The sequence below is a fragment of the Bos taurus genome, chromosome 19 (assembly GCF_002263795.3).
Source record: "Bos taurus isolate L1 Dominette 01449 registration number 42190680 breed Hereford chromosome 19, ARS-UCD2.0, whole genome shotgun sequence".
NCBI classification, from domain to species: domain Eukaryota; kingdom Metazoa; phylum Chordata; class Mammalia; order Artiodactyla; family Bovidae; genus Bos; species Bos taurus.
The window spans coordinates 53,977,771-53,997,406 of NC_037346.1; the positions used below are offsets into that span (position 1 = coordinate 53,977,771).

At 56.3% G+C, this 19,636-nt stretch overlaps 2 protein-coding genes across 2 annotated transcripts; one reads left to right on the forward strand and one right to left on the reverse strand.

The window, feature by feature from the left end:
- Window positions 1–23: 23 nt before the first annotated feature.
- On the forward strand, window positions 24–13,411 carry TK1 (thymidine kinase 1). The gene is made up of 7 exons (NM_001097572.1): window positions 24–150; window positions 264–295; window positions 1,342–1,452; window positions 4,318–4,411; window positions 11,713–11,802; window positions 12,098–12,217; window positions 12,463–13,411. The coding sequence occupies exons 1-7, from the start codon at window positions 85–87 to the stop codon at window positions 12,664–12,666; spliced, it is 717 nt and encodes a 238-aa protein (NP_001091041.1). The 5' UTR covers window positions 24–84; the 3' UTR covers window positions 12,667–13,411.
- Window positions 13,412–14,432: 1,021 nt separating this feature from the next.
- On the reverse strand, window positions 14,433–18,206 carry SYNGR2 (synaptogyrin 2). Its single transcript, NM_001100358.1, has 4 exons — window positions 18,094–18,206; window positions 16,010–16,247; window positions 15,524–15,663; window positions 14,433–15,433 (listed from the first exon to the last, which is right to left on the reverse strand). The coding sequence occupies exons 1-4, from the start codon at window positions 18,190–18,192 to the stop codon at window positions 15,236–15,238; spliced, it is 675 nt and encodes a 224-aa protein (NP_001093828.1). The 5' UTR covers window positions 18,193–18,206; the 3' UTR covers window positions 14,433–15,235.
- Between the last annotated feature and the right edge of the window lie 1,430 nt (window positions 18,207–19,636).

A 19,636-nucleotide genomic window follows, 5' to 3' on the forward strand; every position in this document is an offset into this window, starting at 1 on the left:
ATGCCCTGCGCGGGAACCGGCGGGAGCCTGCAAGGCGGCGGCAGCGGCGCAGAGTGCTTGGTTTGCCAGCTCCCTGAAGGTGCCATGAGCTGCATCAACCTGCCCAACGTGCTGCCAGGCTCCCCCAGCAAGACCCGGGGGCAGATCCAGGTGCGGGCGCCGGGGAGGGGTCGGGGTCAGGGTCGGAGTCGTGACTGGTAGCGGGGAGGTCCCTGGATATCCATGCGCCCCGGGGCCCGAAGTGACCTCTCCTTTTCTCCTAGGTGATTCTCGGACCCATGTTCTCAGGAAAAAGGTAATGGCCTTGCGGGACGGGGGTGGCCCAGGACCTCCTCCCCTGCTTCCCTGCTCCTCCTCCAGCCCCCCCGGAACGCCATCCACCCGTGACGCCCCCCACCCCGCCCCGAACCTGCGGCCCCTCTCAGAACACTGGCCCCCCCAGAACATCTCCCGCTGTCCGACCCCCGCTTTCCCGCCCAGAACGTCTCTCCTCCGTGGAATACCTCGCGGAGGAGGCGCTCCTCCCATTTCCGTCAGACCCTCCTCCGCTTGGGGCCTTGCAACCACCCATCCTTCCGGGAGCTGGTCGTCGTTAAGCCCCTTTAAAGCCCCACCTGAAGGGCGTGTGCACGGTGGCCGGGCCCTGAGCGCCCTGCGGTGTTTGTCGCTTCCTTCCAGTGTGACTGTTTCCTTAGACGGCCCAGGAAGGTAGTCACTCTGAACACTGCAGAGTCAAGCCACTGGCAACTTTGCTTCCTTGAAGTGATAGACCGAATCCCAGACCGAGGTGGCGCCAGCGAGCTCCCAGTAACTCCCCTGACCCCTTCCTATATGGCCCTGGGGGAGAGCCCTCCAGCTCAAAGCCCTTGCCCACGATGGTGAGGCTCAGGGTGGGCTCATGGACACAGACTCGATGCTCTCCTTGTTGCACCAAAAAGTTCTGTTAGTTCAGGTTAGGTGAAGAACTGTGGGGTGAGATGATTTTGGAATGGAATCTGGACCCCTCTCCCCTGCATGTGGTCTTTTCCTTTGCCCACACCACCTGTGCTCCTAACAGAATCACTCCTCCAGCCCTTCCCTGGACCACCTGAGGGCTCCTCCTTGACACCCTCCCTGTAGAGAATGACTTCCTGCCCAGACATGCTCCTCCTTCCTGGGTCTAGACTGAAACTCTGTGCTGGGGCCCTCTCTGTCCTCACAGGTCTTTCCCACACCCTGCCCTGCAACCTTCCCCTCCATGGGTGGGACTCAGGCTGTAGACCCCCAGAAGGCGGTGGGGAACCCAGCTTGAGCTGATGGGGTCTTCCTCGCCCACATTAACGCTTGGGCCTTACCTTGCAGTACTGAGCTGATGAGACGGGTCCGTCGCTTCCAGGTTGCCCAGTACAAGTGCCTGGTGATCAAATATGCCAAAGACACGCGTTACAGCAGCCTCTTCTCCACACATGACCGGTCAGTCCCTACCTCTTCCATCCTGTCCCCACACCTTTTGTGAGAAGCCCGGTGTAAATTCACAGAACATACTGTCAGAGTTCTTTAGAGTGGATGGTTAATAATGCTGATGCCTGACAAGGAACCGTTTAAATCTGCAAACTTTCCTAGTTGCTTGGCATGGTACCCTACAACTTGGCCTTTCTTGGGACTCTAGCCCAGTGGTTCTTAACCCAGTGGAGGTGATTTTGCCTTCTAGAGTCTATTTGTAATGTCTGGAGATCTTTTTAGTTTTTAACCACAGGAGGAGATAAGGGCATGATGGCAACTAGTCGGTAGAGGAATACCACTAAACATTCTATGATGCATAGACCGCCTCATGACAAAGAATGATCCAGCCCCAAATGTCAGTAGTATCTGACTAAGGATACTACTCTTGACCTCCTGCTCTTGACCTCCATGGAGGATGCAGGCTGGTTTTGTTGGCTGCAGAGTGAATTTTATTTAAATTTGTAGTTGGCTTGTCCTCGACTTCCCGTCGTCTCACGGCCTTCGAGCATCCCCCTTCTACGTCTGTCTGCCTGCGCCCTGTGGACATTTCAGTCCACTGCCTGAGGTTGGAGGTGAAATTTAGTACCGTTCCTGCCATTCCGTGCAGCAGACTGGGGCCTCATACTTTGGAGCCTGAGACACTGTTGTTGTCTTCCAGACTTGTCCACCTGAGCCCCCAGCAGCAAGGCCATGCTGTGAGTGGTTTCAGGGTGGGACCTTTTTTTTTTTTCTTTTTAAAGTAAGAGGTGGATTTATTTAGAGAGAAACATACACCACAGACAGAGTGTGGCCCATCTCAGAAGGAGAGAGTGGCCTCAACATACGGCATGGTTAGTTTTTACAGGCTGGGTGATTTCATAGGCTAACGAGTGGGGTTCTGAAGGCGGGCAGGTGCTGAGGCTTAGAGGGCCCTGGACTCCGAGTTAAGTTAAACATTGAGTGACATTTCCCTGACCTGCTGTCTGTTGCAGGCAGGTCATTTACATCTCCAAATTTGCCTTCTCATCCCTAAAACATAGGCCTCCGCCGCATGGGACTCGGGGAGCATCAGGGGAGGACAGTGAGGCAGTAGAGGCAACACTGCAGCGAACAGAAGGGCAGCTTCTGGAGTCTGTTCAATGGCGTGAAATCCGAGCCCTGCCCCAGGGTCACAAACCCTTTCTGACATGGGCTCTAGAGGCCTGGACAAGCCCCAGCAGAGGCCGAGCGCTTGGCAGGGTGACAAAGCTCCAGAGACGCTGCTCTTGCTAGAGATGGAACCAGCTTACTGCCTTGCCTGCTCTCTGGTTTTCTTTATTTGGGGAAGGGTGGGGGGTTTAAAATGCAGGAAGTAGTTTCACACTCTTCCCAGAGCTTGAAGCAGGATGACCGTAAAGTAACTGTAAGATAATCACTACGGCATCGTTTTAAAAGTGAAGTAAAAGTTGCTCAGTCGTGTCCAACTCTTTGCCACCCCTCTGTCTGTGGGAGTTTTCCTGGCAAGAATACTGGAGTGGGTTGCCAGGGATTGAACCCAGGTCTCCTGCCTTGCAGGCAGATTCTTTATGGTCTGAGGCATTCTAGCTGTAAACTGCAGAACCTTCAGGAAGCTCCTAGCCCCTTGCAAGGCTAGTTCAGAGGAGCAGGCAGAAATGGAGACAGGAGAAAATAACATTGTAGAAAAACAGAAACTTTTTAAAAAGAAGACAAAGAACTAGCTTTCCTTTTCCAGAAGGCCTGGCTGTGGGGGCAGGGCAGGATTCACTGAGTCATTTAATGCACTGGAACATTCCCACATGCTGCCTTTCGCTTTCATACTCTGCTGGGTGGGAATCTGCCTTTAGGACATACGAGGCAGCAGCATGAATGTGGATTTGAATGCCGACTCTGCCTGTTAATAGCTCTATGGTCTGTAAGAAATCCTGTGATCAGCCAGAGGAGTCCACAGGAGGGAATTCTAGGTCACTGCCCTGCTGATTGGTGTTCCCAGCTTATCTCTGCCAGCGCACGGGGCTGCAAGTCTTAGATTCTGGTGCTAATGGTCTACCCAGGGCCATGGTAAGACTTTCATGGGCCCCTTCCTCTATCAGAAGAAAAAGATTATACTCTATGAGTACATTGCTAGAAAGACAAAAATAATTCAGACAGAGTCACATTCTGGTTTTTTAAAAAATAATTTTATTGATTTATTTTTATTTTTTGGGGCTGGATCTCCTGTGCTGTTCAGGTTTTTCTCTAGGTGAGGCGAGCGAGGGCTACTGGAGTTGCGGTGAGCAGGCTTTTCACTGGGGTGGCTTCTCTTGGGCACACGGGCTCCAGTCGCTGTAGCTCTTGGCTCTAGAGCACAGGCTTAGTAGCTGTGGCGCCTGGGCTTCCTTGCTGTGCAGCGAGCGGGATCCAGGATCAGAGCTTGAACCTGTGCCTCCTCCACTGGCAGGCAGACTCTTTACCACTGAGCCACCAGGGAAGCCCCTTATTCTGATTTTTAAGAGAATTTAAAACATTTCATTCATCCCCAAAGCGTCATGGGCCCTGGACACTGTAGCTCATGAATTAGCCCCTTCTGTGTCCCGGCCCCTCCCCTCCCCTTACACACACAGCAGAGAAGAGCTTGGCATCCAGGTTGACCTTTACATTGGGCATGGCTAATTTCCAGTCCAAAGCATAAAGTGAAATAGCTCATGTTGAATAGCTGGTTTTCTGAAGAAAGACCTTTACTATCCTTCCCAGATGCCTTCCCACGGGCACTAACTTCTCATCAAAGCTCTGGGCAGATGGCTTGACCTGCTTTGCAAGGAAGGGGTGGTCGTGAGGGCGCTCCCCTGCCTTGCCCACACTCTGGCTTTCTGTCCCCAGGAACACCATGGAGGCCCTGCCAGCCTGTCTGCTCCGGGACGTGATCCAGGATGCGCAGAGGGTGGCTGTCATAGGCATCGACGAAGGGCAGTTTGTAAGTTGACTTGTCCTGACATTGCTCTTCCTGTGAACCCCTTAAGTCCCCCTTTTTCCTCTGCTGGTTTGGAGGTTATTGGTTCTATTCTGATCTTTAAGTAGGTAAATATTGTTAAGTTAATTTGCTTTAACTAGTATCTGAAAACCCTTTGAATTTCCCTTACTGCTTTCTGTGTTTCTGAGTTGTTTTTTTTTTAAATATGTATTTATTTGGCTGCTTGGGTCTCATTCAGTCTTCATTGCAGCATGGGGGATCTGGCTTCCTGACCAGGGATCAAACCTGGGCCCCCTTCATTGGGAGCACAGACTCTTGGCCACTGGACCACCAGGAAATTCCCCTCCGTGTTACCGTTACATGGAATTTATTGTACCTTTAAAAAAAAAAATTTACAATGAACAAAAAAGTTTGATTTCTCAATACCAGAAGGAAGGGTTTGGTTTGGTTTGGCTCATTGATACTTCTTGCTTGTTTTTTTTGTTTGTTTGTTTGTTTTTATTCATTTGGCGGTGCCACGTCTTAGTTGCGGCATGTGGGATCTAGTTTCCTGACCAGGGACTGAACCCTGCGTTGGGAGCATAGAGTCTTAGCCGCTGGACCACTGGGGAAGTCCCTCTTGCTTGTTCTTTATGGGTTTATTTTTCCTCCTGCTGAAATACACCCTTTAGTAGTTCTTACAGCCAGGCTGTGTCGGTGGGAAGCTCTCCGTCTTGATGTGAAGATGGCTTTGTTTTGTTTTCTAGTTAGCGGGGTTGCACGTGGCCAGTGTTTCCCCTTGCTGCTTTGGAAAGCAGCAGACGCGTGCCTTAGAGCTCAGGAGAAGGCCTCTCTGATCCCTTTCCTGGGCAGGGAGCCCGTCTATTCTCTCTCAGAGCAGTGTGGTCCAGGGGGGTCTTCTTTTTATTTATCCTGTTTTATACTGGCTGTGGCTTATTTAACAGTCTGCTCTTGGGGTTTTCGTTTGTTTCTGCTGTATTGGAGTACAGTCGATTGACAGTGAATTAGTTTCAAGCGTACAGCAAAGTGAATCAGTTATACGCATACACACATCCACTCTTTGTTATTGGTTCTTTTTCCATATGGGCATTACAGAATATTGAGTGGAGTTCCCTGTGCTATGCAGTAGGTCCTCATTAGTTATCTGTTTTATATATAGTAGTGTGTGTATGTCAACCCCAATCTCCTAATTTATCCTCGCCCACCTCATGCCCCTGGTAACCATAAATTTGTTTTCTACATCTGTGACTCTGTTTTTGTTTTGTAAAAAAGTTCATTTGTACCTTTTTTTTAGACTTCACATATAAGTGATATTATATGATATCTTTCTCTGACTCACTCCAGGTCCGTTCATGTTGCGGCAAGTAGCATTATTTCGTTCTTTTTTAATGGCTGAGTAGTATTCCATTGTATATATGTACTGCATCTTTTTTATCCATTCATCTGTTGATGGACATTTAGATACCCTTGTTTAAGAATCAAGCATCAATTCTGTTCCTTCTGTTGTCTTTCTGGAAACCTCTTTTTAAAGTCATCTCCAGCTCACTCTGCATCCGGGTCATTAGGAGCGTGCTCTCTGGCTGAGCTTGTGGGTTGTCTCTTGTGATTTTAGTTTCTCTCCAGCGTTTTTGCAGTGTTTTATTTCTTCAAATGTGTCTTGAATGGATGAAACTAAAACTCCCAAGGGACTTTACTTCAACCCCCCCACCTCCACCCATTACGTTAGGGTAATGTGGCTCCTGTGACAAATAAACCCTAATTTTCAGTAGCTTACCATGAAAGAAAGGTATTCCAAGTCATCAGTGGTGGGATGGCCTGCCAACGAGGCCCCTGTCTTCACATGTGACTTCCAAGATCAGTCCAGGTGGCTGCATGCTGACGGTAGAGAGGAGACAACCCAGAGGTCCCTAGAACCCAGTGGTCCCTGGGTGGTTTCCATATGCCAGGGTCCGCATGTGTGCCTTGCCTCCGCTGCCTTCTCACCACTGGAGTTTTGGCATACGGTTCCCTTATCTGTGGACTTCCCTGGTGGCTCAGAGGTTAAAGCGTCTACCTGCAGTGCGGGAGACCTGGGTTCAATCCCTGGGTCAGGAAGATCCCCTGGAGAAGGAAATGGCAACCCAGTCCAGTTTTCTTGCCTGGAGAACCCCATGGACAGAGGAGCCTGGTGGGCTACAGCCCACGGGGTCACAAAGAGTCCACACGACTGAGAGACTTCACTTCACTCCCTTATCTGTGCATTTGGTCCAGTGCTGTGCCCTGGAGGAAGAGGAAATAGAAAATTAAGGAAATACTTTTCTTTGTTAGGTGAGTGGTTGGCAATCTGCCTGCCCTGCCTTCCAGGTCCCAGGGCAGGGTGGAGCCAGTGGCTCGGGCTGTAATGGGCTGTAATGTCCTCCAGGGATGTCTCAGGCTCTGTTATGGTGATCACAGCTCCATGCTTCCCTCCCACCTGAGACTGGGGATCCTCTATCCCCACACTGGGTGTATCTTTCGGTGTGTGCCCTCTGGAGATGGACTGCTGGCTGCGCGGACCTGCTCCGGGAGCCAGGCTGCATCCGTCTATTCACCCACCTTGTTGTGACCACTCTATCTCTGACCTCAGAGATGGTCAGCTTGCTTCTGAACACAGCTGTGTCGTAGCTGGCCTCTTCATGCACACACACACGTACACTTAGGTTTTCTTTTGTGGCTTCATGGTGGAGGGACTTGGGGTAAGAGGGGCTTCAGGGGAGAACAGGGCTGCAGCTCTTCCCTTTCTTTCCTAGACTCTGAGCTCCAGAAGGCTCTGGGGAGCCTGGGTCAGTTTTGGGGGGTGGCTCTCAGAACAAGGAATGAGAGCTTTGGGGAAGCTCTCCCATCCTTCAGGCCCGGTGTGTGCCCACTAACCACTCTGCTCCCTGGCTGTAGGTAAAGCGTCTTCTCAGGGCTGAGCTGGACACCCTGGCAGGGACCTTCCTCTTCTGACACCTCCTTGGTTGAGAGCCAAGTGCCCTGGTTCGGGAGCTGGTGGGCCACTGGACCCCCAGTTCTGTTCTGTTTCTATGGCTGCTTCCTCTCTGGCCAGCAAGTCACAGTTGAGTTTCCATCACAAGTATTTATTAAATGCCCTATAGAAACATCGCCAGTCTTCTGTTCGATCCTCACCCCTGTGGGTCTTGCTTAGCAAGAAGTCTGGAGGCTGCCTCTCTACGTGGGGCCGGACAAAAGGACTGCCCCTTCCTTCCTTCATCCTTCCTGTGCAGACGAGGTGTCAGGGAGGGGTGTGTCTGAAGTCCCCAGGCTACCAGCTGAGGGTGCAGTGATAGCTGGGCAGCTGGCTCCTGGGCACGCCAGCCTCACGGGGTCACCCTGAGTGCCCGTCTTATCTCTGTTTTACCACAAGTACGAAGGGGGCTCATCTGGGAAAAGTCAGGAAGGGCTGTATCTAAGAAGAAAGTCCATAATTGACGACTAATGTCTTCTGTCCAGAGACCACCAGGAATAGCCCCAGAACTGAACAACTGGGGATTGTAGTTGCAGGGAGACACTGGCATGAGAACTGGGGGGTGTGGGTGAGGGCTTGGTTATTACGAAATGGGGGCGGTGTCAGGTCATTCCTGGGAGGGTTTTGGAGGCCGGTTTGGCTCTTGATTTGGTGTCCTGGGAAGAGCGATGATTCTGACCAGCATCTTAAACGTCACCTGTAGGGAGGGTCGACCAGGAGGCCGAAGCAGCAGGGGTCACTCCTTTAGCCAGGAGGGGGGACATTTGGTACCCCATAGCCTAGGTGATGCTTACTTACGTTCTGTCCATGCTCAGACATGCTTAGGGAGGGGTCTGGTTTGTTTGTTTTGACCATGCCACACAACGTGTGGGATCTTAGTTCCTGGACTAGGGATTGAACCTGGGTCTACGGGAGTGAGAGCTCTGAATCCTAACCACTGGACCCCCAGGGTATTCCCTAGAAGGGGTCTGGTTTTGCCCTGTGTGACCGGGCCAGAAGCTCATGAAATTAACTCTATGAAATTAGTTGTATGAAATTAATTCTGTTCAGCACAGCAACCCCAAGGCCCACTGTGAGCACAGGCAGCTCCTGCCGCTGGTCTGCCCTTCTCTTTCGCTGCCCAGAAAAACAAAACAAAAATCACAGAACATTTTGTCTGCATCCTTCCAGTCTCCGTACATATATATCTATTTATAGATTGGGTTCATATCACGTGTTGTGACCATCTTTCCACATCAACAGACACCTATCCTTGTGAATGTACCGTGTCTTGCATGACCCGGCCCCTTGGGTATGGCACTTAAAGGCTATGATGGACGTGTGGGTGGACATTGGGCTGTCATCTGGTGTATTGGGGTTTATCTGGTGTATTGGAATCACTGGCCAAGGGGTCGGGTTTGTTCATGCAGTGTTTTCTGAGCTTGAGCCGTATGGCGGCAGTGTTCTAGGTGTTGGGGGTACAGCCAGGGTCTCGCCCTTGCGCTTCCATTCTAGCTGGGGGAAAGAGATATGTAAAAGTTTTGGCAACTAGGGAAGAGAAAAGCCATGTGAGTAGGTGGAGCCCCGGTGGGGATCATGCTTTATGAGGACGGTCAGAAAGGGGCTGGAAGGAAAGTGGGGTGAAGTTCCCAGGCAGGAGTGTGCTCCAGATCAGGGGCTTTGGCCTGGTCAGCAGGAAGGACTTCAGCGTTCACCCTGGGAGAGCCTGGAAGCCGCCCAGGACAGTCCTCTGCTGTAGGGGCATGGATGGCTTGCAGGAGGGGGGCGGGGACTGCCGGGTCTGCAGACGTCCCCCGTGGAGGGCAGGCGGCGGTGGCTGCGCACACATATTCTGTTCTGACTGCCTTTCTCTTTTCTTACTGAGTGGCTGACGTTGTCCCTGTTTTCTCCTTTTGTAAAGAGCCTCCTCTTGGTTTGTCTTTCCTCTGGGTCATGTGATATAGCCAGCGCCACTTTGTTACATGCTGTAAATATTTCTTCCTGGTTTATTTGCCTCTGTATTTGGTCTGGGCATCTCATTTAGTCTTTACCATTCGTGGTGGAGCGGCTGAATCCTTCACTGTCACATCCTTCGCCCTGTCCCCTCCTGTGGTCTCTGCAACCATCAACGCCAGCCGGGCTGCTAGGAAGCGAGGTCTCCGCCTGGGCAGGGCCGGGGTGCTTCCGTCGAGCATCACGAGGCTGCGACCACTGGGCAACATGACGACAAGGGCGGATCTCCTTCCTGGCTGCCTGACCTCCACTTCCACCGCTTTCGGTCCTCCCCGCCCCCATCATACCTTGTTCAGGAAGCGGCTCTCGGCAGGTCAGCCCTGGTGCTGGGTGAGCAGATGAACCACACGGGCAGGCTTGTCACTGTCAAGAAACCCTACCTGTTGCTTTTCTTGCCGGATCCCCTGTGGTGATCATTTTTGTCTCCCAAGAAAATTCTGCGTTGGCTAGGTCCTCTGAAGCCCCGCTTTAAATGTAACTTGTATTGGGGTCTTTGGCTGCTGTAACATGCACTGCAGACCAGGTGGTTTAAACCACAGACATTCATTTTCTATAGCTCTGGAGGCTGGGAGCCCAAGATCAAGGTGTGGGCAGGGCAGGTTCCCCCAAGGCCGTGAGGGAGAGTCTGTCCCAGGCCGGTCCCCTCGGCGTGCAGGTGGCCATCTGCTCCCTGCCTCTTCACATTCGTCTGCTCCTCTGTCTGTCCCTGGGTCCACATTTCCCCTTTTTGCGAGGACACCATTTCTACTGGAGTGAAGCCCACCCTACACACCTGCTTTAACTGGATGACCTCTGCAAAGACCCTCTGTCCAAATAAGGTCACATTCTGAGGTATTGGGGGTCAGGGTTTCAGCATAAGGATTGGGGGGGTGGGAGGGTTCCCAAGTCAGCCCGTAACATAACCTAAAAAAATGAGTGGTGATAGAAACAAACGGCAGTAACGTGGTTGGTTACCAGTGGGCCTTCGGGGATGCTGCAGACAACCTGGGCAGCTCTGACTGTACCTTGGATCATTCAGGACCCCCTTCTGGGGGCCCCGGGTTCAGTGTTTGGGCAGAGAGTAGGATGGCATGTGAGCAGGGCACAAAGTTCAGGTGGAAGAACTAAGCTCTCTGACCGCGGGCATCACTGTAGCAGGCAGGGTGGAGGACCCCTCTCGGTCCCCAAACCCTGGTGTGGAGGGACCATGACTGGACAGGGAGGGTAAGATGAAGAAGGTGCTCCTTCCAGGGTGGTTCTGCTCTCCACCTTCCCCGTGGATTTCTGGCAGTGTCTAGAAACGGTTTTGTTTGTGACAACAGGGATCGGGGTGGGGGGCACTGGCTGACAGGTCCTTGCAGGCTGGGGGCTGCATTTCTGTGACCTGTGACATGTCCTTTAGAGAAAAGGAGGGGCCTCACCTGGAGCCAGGCTGGAGCCTAGGGGTGGGAGGTGCCATTTCCATAGTGCAGGCTCGGCAAACCCTGCAGAGGGCAGTCAGATCTGGCTTTGGTGGATCCCGCTGGAACTGGTTTGGGTTCTCTAAGCCCTGTCCTGGTCCTCGTCTGGGTGAGCCCTCGGGTCTTGTAACTACACACCTCCACAAGTAGCTTGGAGAGAGACCCTCTGCCCAAACACTGGAACTCCCCACTTCACCCAACCCACAGACCAGATAGATGATTGACCAGTGAAAGGTCACAAAAAGATTCGTTTAAGTAGTGGCCCCTTGGGCCACTTGAAATGAAATTTTATTTACCAAGTAAGGACTTTCCGCAGGTGGTGTGTTGAGCCATCCTGCTCTGTAAGTGGCCAGTGGAACTCCTGCCCCTTCTCCAGGCATCACATGGTACATTATGTTTAAAAGAAGAAAATAAAAGCAAACACACAGAGCCTGCCTCTCAGCCAAATAGCATATGTAATAAATTATTTGTGTGTCCTTAATCCTTAAACATCACCAGGGGCCTTCCTTGCCTTTTCCTGGGCTCAGGAACGTGAAGTCATTGCCAGTGTCACAGCCAATGGAGAACCTGGTTCAAGCCCGAGGCAGCGTCAGATCTGAGCTTTGGTCCACTGCAGTGGCAGACAGCCTCTCCACCTGGGTTGCATCACCCTGGTGGCAGGTCCAGGCGCCTAGCCTGGAGTGCGGCCTGGCTCTGCTGTGGAAAGTTGGTGCCATGGGGGAGCAAGTTGGGAAGCTGTGGGTGGGAGAGCTGGGGTGGCCCTGTTCTCAGCTCCACCTGGATGCGGGTAGTGGAGCTTCTGGGCCTGGCAGCGTGTCCGCAGCTCCCGGAAGCTGCTGCCCAGGGCAGAAGCTCACTCCTCCTCCTCCTCTCACCCTTTCCTCCAGTTCCCTGACATTGTGGAGTTCTGCGAGAACATGGCCAACTCGGGGAAGACTGTCATTGTGGCTGCGCTGGATGGGACCTTTCAGAGGAAGGTGAAGTGTCTGGTCCAGGTCTTAGGGTGGGTCCGGGGACCTAGGGGCCTGGGCAGTGCACAGAAATGGACAGCCCAGCGTGCCCTGGATGCCCACACCATGCCCAAGCCCAGGCACTCGGGCCAGCCAGTCCCAGCTCCCTGGGGTGCCCCGACTCCACCCGCCTAGGGCAGGTGCTCTGGGGGAAGGCGAGGTCCAGGCTTAGTTTCCTGGCTTCAGGGCTGTGAGTCAGGGTCTCCAGGAAAAGCCCACCCGGCGAAATGAGTGTGCACTCGTCTTTCTGTGGATTGTACAGGCTTTTGGGACCATCTTGAACCTGGTGCCCCTGGCAGAGAGCGTGGTCAAGCTGACGGCAGTGTGCATGGAGTGCTTCCGAGAGGCCGCCTACACCAAGAGGCTGGGCGTGGAGAAGGAGGTAGCTACTCCCTGCCTTCTCCCAGGGGTGGGGCGCCTACACCTAGAGGCTGGGTGTGGAGGAGGAGGTAGCTGCCCCCTGCCTTCTCCAAGGGATGGGTGGGTGGGGGGCAGGCAGGGGCGCCTACACCAAGAAGCTGGGTGTGGAGAAGGAAGTAGCCGCCCTCTGCCTTCTCCCAAGGGCGAGGGATGGGGCGCTGCGCCCCCCACCCCGCTCAATCCAGGGGCTTCCTGTCGCACGGTCAGGTCGAGGTCATCGGAGGAGCAGACAAGTACCACTCCGTGTGCCGCCTATGCTACTTCAAGAAGGCCTCGGGTCAGCCCGCCGTGCTGGACAGCGAAGAGAATAAGGAGAACTGCCCGATGACGCTGGGAAAGCCCGCGGAGGCCCCAGGAGTCCGGAAGCTGTTTGCCACTCATCAGATCTGGCAGTGCAGCCAGGCCAACTGAGGTCCTGGCCCCTCCCCATGGCAGGCGCTCACCCACCACCTGCTCCCCCCAACTCGCCCGCTGTCGCCCCCTGGCGGATGCCCGCGAGCTGCCCAGCCTTCTTGGAGGAGGAAGTGGTGGGGGAGGGGCATGGGGGGAGGTGGAGGTTTCACCACCAGCAGTCCCTGCTGCTGTGCCCTTTCCCAGGCCAAGGAGGCGGCTGGTGGTCTGCACTGCACACTTCCCTCCTCGCCTGCCCACCAGCTTTTCTCAGTTCCCATCCCGGCTGCGGGGCGATCACAGTCTCCCGAGGCCGGAGCTGGCCGCCCTGCAGGGCGGGATCTGGCCGCTGCAGCCATCCCTCTTGGGGTGAGGCCAAGCCACAAGCTGCTGTGACATCGGCGTCGCCGGCTTCTTCCCAGTTTGTGGCATTTGCTGTTGAGTTTCTGTTCTCACTGGGAAGTCCATACCCCAGCACCTCTGGCTCAGCGTGGGCCTCCTCCCACGCAAAGACTTGGTCCCTCTGCCTGGGACAGGGCTCCCGGCTGCCCCTGGGGATGGCTGGACTTATTCTTATTTCCTTTTGGGCTAAAAGCCCTTCCTGATCTGGCGATCATTTTCTCCGGAATTACAGCTTCTTCCACGTGGGTGGCACTCACCCTGCTCTGGGGCTCAGCTCCCATGGGCTTGTCTTCTAAGGAGGTGGGGGCTGTGTGTGTGTGTGGAACTGGTAACTAATATTAAAATTTATTGGTTGGTAAAAGCATATTTCTCTTTTAACTGTCTGGGATTCCCCGGGTCTCACTATAGACAACCTCTGACATGATTCAGGTATGGGGATTTCCTTTCAAATCTTTTTCTAGTACTCCTGACCCCTTAACCACAAATCTTTTTTGTAACTGAGAGATGAGCATCAAGTATTCTAAGAGGCACGTTTGCCTGTTCTTCTGTCTGGGAGGGTTTCAGGTCAAGATGAGTGGATGCAGGAGCCTGGGGCTTGGTTGGAAAAGATGAAGCCTTGGTTTGTGCTGCCAGCTGGGGCTGTGAGGTCAGGTTTTATTTTGTGAAACAGACACTTGACAATTCAGGAGCCAGGAAGACCAGCTCTGCCGTGCCTTGGGAAACGGGCAGTGGGCAGCTTATGGGAGGGTGGGGTGGGCCTGGGCTGTGGGTGTGCCCCATGCAGAGGGGGTCCCAGTTCCCCACCCTTACCCCAGCTTCTCCCTCCCACTGGCTTGGTTACAGAGGTGCAGTACCACAGTCAGACCATAATCCCCAAACCCTGTTAGTTTTTACTCGGGGTTTTGAAACTATTGGGGCCCTCTTTTGACAGCTCCCTCTCACTGTTGGAAAGGGGAAGTCCAGAGTTGCCTCGGGGGCCCTGGCCTCCTGCCTGAGCGGAGCTCATTCCCAGGCATGGGCTGGGCAGTTAGGCCAGCTCCCCAAGGGTCTGAGATGGGCTGCAGGGGTTCCAAGCCCTGTCTACAGGAAGCAGAGGACCCTTGCCCCTCCAGGGGCACGCCAGGACCCTGGCAAGGCGGCCCAGAAAAGCCATGTTGTTTACAAGCTGAGCACAGTTGCTATTTTAAGATGCTGATGGAGGGCAGTGTGAGGCATGAGACCCCAGGCGGGGTGGGGGTGGGGGGAGCTGCTGGGCACAGTGGAGGGGCAGGCTGCCACAACTTAGGTTCCGTAAGGCCTCAGCTGCAGCTTGTACCTTGCACCTGTGGAATTTCTCTTCCTTCCAGCCCTAAGGAGAGGCCCCACCAATGACAATGGAGATTATGAATGAGAAAACCATTTATTCCATCTCCAGAATTAGTCTAACAGAATCCAAGGGTGCTGTGTGTCCTTCCCCCAAGGCTTTGTAATATACATTCAGAGCAGCCTGGGGGCTGTGGGTACATCCCACACCTCCTGACAGACCTGGGATATTTACATAAAGCTGGGTGTTGTCAGGCAAAGCCCCTCCCTGCAGCCACAGGGCGGGATCAGAGACAGGGTCTCCCAAGGGTGGGCACCAGCCCTGCCCCTCGGCTGCCAGGAAGGTGACCCAGAGGCACTGGCACAGAGTGTGACCACAGGTCCAAGCGAGCAGACACTTCAGCAGTGAGCACGGCTGGCTGCCCGAAGAGCAGGCAGGGGGCTGAGGCGGAACAAACCTGAGTGAGGAGGGAAGGAGCCCCGGCCCAGTGCCTGCAGCAGGAGCGAGGAGAAGGCCCCGCAGCCTCGTCTTTGGCAGAGAACCCCAAATGGCTGCAGCCACCAGCGCCTGGACGTGGGCCCGGCTCCTGGGCTGGGGAGAAGCTAAGGCACTTGTCAAAACAGCATATTGGGCGCCTGGAGCTATTCCCGGTGGGGATGCCGGTCATTAAAAGCAACAAAAACCCTTTCCTAAAAAATGCCCTCGAGGAGTGGTGGGTGAAGCCCTTGGGGCACAGGCACTTCAGGGCTCTCTCTCCAGGCCCTGTGTCAGTTCGGACATCGAGAGGGGCCAGCGGCCCTAGGAGCCAAGCCTTGGGGGAGGAGCCAGGGAGGAGGGGAGGCCCCCAGGCACCCTCCTCCCTCCCCATACCATCCTGGCTGCAGCTCAGTACACAGGGGGCGGCTGGTAGCCCTCGGTGCTCTCGGCGTTCTGGGTGAAGGGCGGCTGCTGGTAGGTGTCCGCAGGCACGCCTGGGTAGGAGGCGTAGGCCGTGCTCGGGTCCGGAGTGGGGTCCACGTAGTTCTGGATGAATTCGTCCACTCCAGCCTTGTAGCGCTGGTAGGCCAGGAAGGCCAGCACGCACTGCAGGGAGCCCCGAGGTTTGGGTAACTCAGCCCTGCACCACCCTTCACCAGAGACACCAGGACCCTGTCCCGCCCTGGGTCCACTTACCCAGGAGAAGATGGAGAAGAAGCTGAAGGTGATGGCCGCCCGGGCTGAGTCGGCTTCTACATGCACATCGTTCTTCTTGGTGGCCGCCCACTGATTGGTGAGGAAGCAGAAGCCAACGAACCACAGGAAGGTCCAGAGAGCTGGGGCGAAGGCCAAGAGGGGAGGGTTAGCTCCACAGAGCGGCAGGAGGACAGGGGCCCCCTGGGAGCAAGAAGCCTCCAGGGCTGTAGAGGTGCTGATTCAGAAGCTGGGGTGGGGACAGGATGCCATCTCTAGGGCTCTGCTCCAAGCCCAACTCAGCTCCAGGGGGTTTCAGCAGACACTGAGAAATCCTTGTGTGCCAGCCTGACCGTGGGCGAGGTCAGGAGACCCAGGGCTGCTCCCACCCCTCCCCAGCCTGCAGTCACAGCCCCCTAGAGCTTCTGGGAACACTGCTGTTCCTGTTCACCCCAAGGTCAAGTGGAGCTGCAGCCAGCTGGCCGGTACCTGAGAAGAGCAGGTCACCGATGACCAGGTACTTGCGGTCAGTGGCATTGCTGATCTGGGGGAAGTAGATGTCGACCACGAAGAAGAAGGCCGAGGCCAGGAAGGCCAGCACCCCGATGGCGCTGCCGTAGCGGCAGGCGTCCTCGTTGCGGTTGAACACGCAGTACTGCTGCTGGGAATCGTGGGTGTTGCTGTAGCCCTCGCCGAAGATGCATGAGAACACGATCAAGGCAAAGACCTGAGCGGGAGGCAGGGGAAGGGCTGAGTGACTGCCACCCTTGTGGGCCACACCCCCAGGTGGCACACGGAGTGGGACCCTGATGGGAGGGGACACTGGCCTCCCCGATCCTGCTTTTCCCCTGCTGGAGCTTGGTGACCCAGCCCTTCCTGAACTTGGGGAGCGAGTCCCCTCCCCACTCCCTTCTCCAGACACCCGTTATAAGGGGCATGGATTCCTGGGGATTCCTGGACTGAGGACAGTGGGGAGTGCAGGGGGGTCTCCTGGGAGGTGACGGCCCACCCCGCTGTCTGCCTGGGGGATGGCTCTGCTGGACCACTCCCACTTGTAGTGAGTTTTAAGCGGGATGGCTCACAAAGTCAGAGTAACCCAAGCTTGGAGTCTCACCCCCTGATCACCACCTGCCTGTCACCTCTACAGCGCCAGCCTCTGCCTGAAAACCCAGTGATGGAGAACTCCTTCCACTTCAGGAAAACCATGCCTCTGAACTGAAACCATGTCCCCAGACTGCCAACTCCCACGGCCCCCTCCGACTCTTCCCTGCTTCAGGCTGGGCTCCCCAGTTTGGCCAGTCTTCCTCCTACGAAGAATTCTGGGCTCTTTGGCATCCTGGCCCCTGGCCTCCCAGGGAATCCCTGTTGGCTTCTGCCCATAGCTGGTCCTACCCACACAGGGCACCTCAGGTGGGTCTGCCCAGCAGGCCCGTGGACACAGCTCTGTACTCAGACCCTGGAGGCACTGGGGTAGGGGGGTCAAGAGTGTGCAGCACCCACAACTCTGGGAGGGGCTCCAGGCCCTTGGGAACAGCCTCACATCACCTGTCTCCACCTCAAACTGAAAGGCTACCGCCCAACTCAGCCGTATGTGAGTCTGGACACCTGGCTCCCTCTGGGACTAGCCCAGGCCTCTCCCCCGCCTGCCCTGCCTGTCTGCACAAGGCCCTCTCAATAGGCTCCGGAGCTGGCAGTCACAAGCCCCACCCCCAGCTGGAGATGAAGCCGGAACTCTGGATGCTGGGAGCAGTGTGCCAGCCTGACTCCTGGCACTGCCATCCCGAAACATGGGCATCTGCTCCTGGGGTCAGACCCCACAGGTCAGGCAGAATGCGGATGAGGGTGTCACCAGGGCAACTCACAGGGCTCCAGCCCCAGGCAGGTGCGGTGTGGCTACCTTAGGCCCAGCCCTCTGCCTGCGCGCTTCCTAACACCTTGTCCAGCTTTGAGCTCTGGTTGTCCAAGAGCAGGGGACCTCCCACCAACCCCCTGCCCCAGTAACCTGGTGCTGGAGCGGCTCACCCAGCTCAGGAGGAGGGGCACAGACTAGGGTCACTTGACCTTGGGTGGGGAAGCAGACCCATGGGCTGCTCTTGAGTGGAAGACAGGCTCTGTTTCAGGGCGGCCAGGCCTTCCCCCGCAACCCCCTGCACCCCACGTGGCTTCGGAAAGCCCCCCTCCGGATGAATTCCCCCAGGCTGGGAGTCGCGGCACGCTGGCCACCTGTCCTGGAGCCGCCTCAAACTCCTCCCATTGCCAGCAGGGCGATAGGCCTGCTCCCGGCGGCGCCTCCCGGGCCACCCGGTGCCCGGGCCGGGAGATGGGGGTGGCAGGGCCCCGGGTGGGAGGCGGCAGGGATCGGAGTGGGGGGACCGGCGGGGCCCCGGGGTGCGGGTGGTGGTGAGCGGCTGCAGGGTCCCGGGCCCCGATCGCCCGCCCCGCGCGCAGTTCCCACACCCGGGCCTCGGCCGCTGCCACCTGTCGCGCTCTCAGGCGCGCGGAGGCCCCCTCGCCCTCGCCGCCCCCGGCCTGGCGACGAAGTAGGGTCCCCGCGGCCCCGCACCCCGGCTCACCAAGCACACGGCGCGCACCACCACCTGCGGCTGCTTCAGGAAGCGTCGCAGGTCGAAGGAGCCGCCCGCCCTGGGCGCGCCGTACGCCCCGCTCTCCATGTCGCCGCCGCCGCCACCCCGCCGCCGCCGCCGCGGACCGCCGAGGAGCCAGGCGGCCTCCCCGCCCCCGACTCGACTCCTCCCCTGGGGGCGTGGCCAGAGCCGCCCCAGGGACCGAGGGCAAAGTGCCGCCCAAGGCAAGCGGCGGTGCCGAGGCGGCCGCAGGGCCCCGACCGCCTGGCCTGGCCTGCGCTGCCAGCGACCGAAATCAGTCCAGCGGCCTTGGGCTCATTGTCCAGCCCATGTCTCGGCCGGGGTCTCGTCCCTCTGCGATGCTGGCCCGCAGAGTTGCTGGAAAGGGTTCAGAGAGTCCCTGGGAAGAGAGGGTCGCAAGGAGGGCTCGCCCCTCTGCTCCAGCCACTCTTTGCCCTTGCATCCCCGCCTCCTCCTCCAAGAAGTTCCGCTAGACGCCCGTCTGGGTCCCACCTGTCTACGGCCCAGGCTCTTATGCACCCCCTTTCTTCTCCCCTGTTCTACCCCAGCCCTGGGGCCACAGCCTGGACCCCTCCCCGCCTGGCCTGTCACTCTTTCCTCCTCTCTGGAGCTAAGCCTGCGAGGGGGTCGAGACCACAGTTCAGTTCACTTGCTTAGTCGTGTCCGACTCTTTGCGACCCCATGAACCGCAGCACACCAGGCCTCCCTATACATCACCAACTCCAGGAGTTTACTCAAACTCATGTACATTGAATCAGTGATGCCATCCAACCACCTCATTCTCTGTTGTCCCCTTCTCTTGCCTTCAATCTTTCCCAGCATCTGGGTCTTTTCAAATGAGTCAGTTCTTCGCATCACGTGGCCAAAGTACTGGAGTTTCAGTTTCAACATCAGTCCTTCCAATGAATATTCAGGACTGATTTCCTTTAGGATGGACTGGTTGGATCTCCTTGCAGTCCAAAGGACTCTCAAGAGTCTTCTCCAACACCACGGCCCCTCCCAATCTTCCCGGACCCAGCCTACCCTGGAGGCCTTGTAGGGAGGGCTTTGTGTGGGCCAACTACCAGGCTCCAAGCTGGTGTGCGGACAGAAAGGAAGTTCCCAGGGTGACAGGCAGGGGGCAGAGTTTAATCCAGTTCTTTCCGGAAATGGCTCAGAGCTTCCAAACTGGAATGACTGTTTGTCTGGTGAGTGGGTGGGGAGTGGGGGTTGAGTTTGGGGGTTGGGGGCTAGTTCTCCAGGGGCCTCAGGCTGACTCGGCAGGGAGGAGTTCCGGCCATCCTGGATGCAGGTAAGGCTTAATGAGGGGGTGCTGGCCAGGTGGGGCCTGGAGTCTTCCAGGTGAGCTGGACAGACAGAGGTGGGAGGTGGGGCCAGACGCCACCAGGAGATGGGGCGCCACTCCAGGGAAGAGGAGGGTGGGGAGGCAGTGGCCCTGAGTGGGTAGGTGCCTCTGGGCCTTCACATTCCACCCCACCCTCTTCCCAGACCTGAATGGAGGGTGACAAGC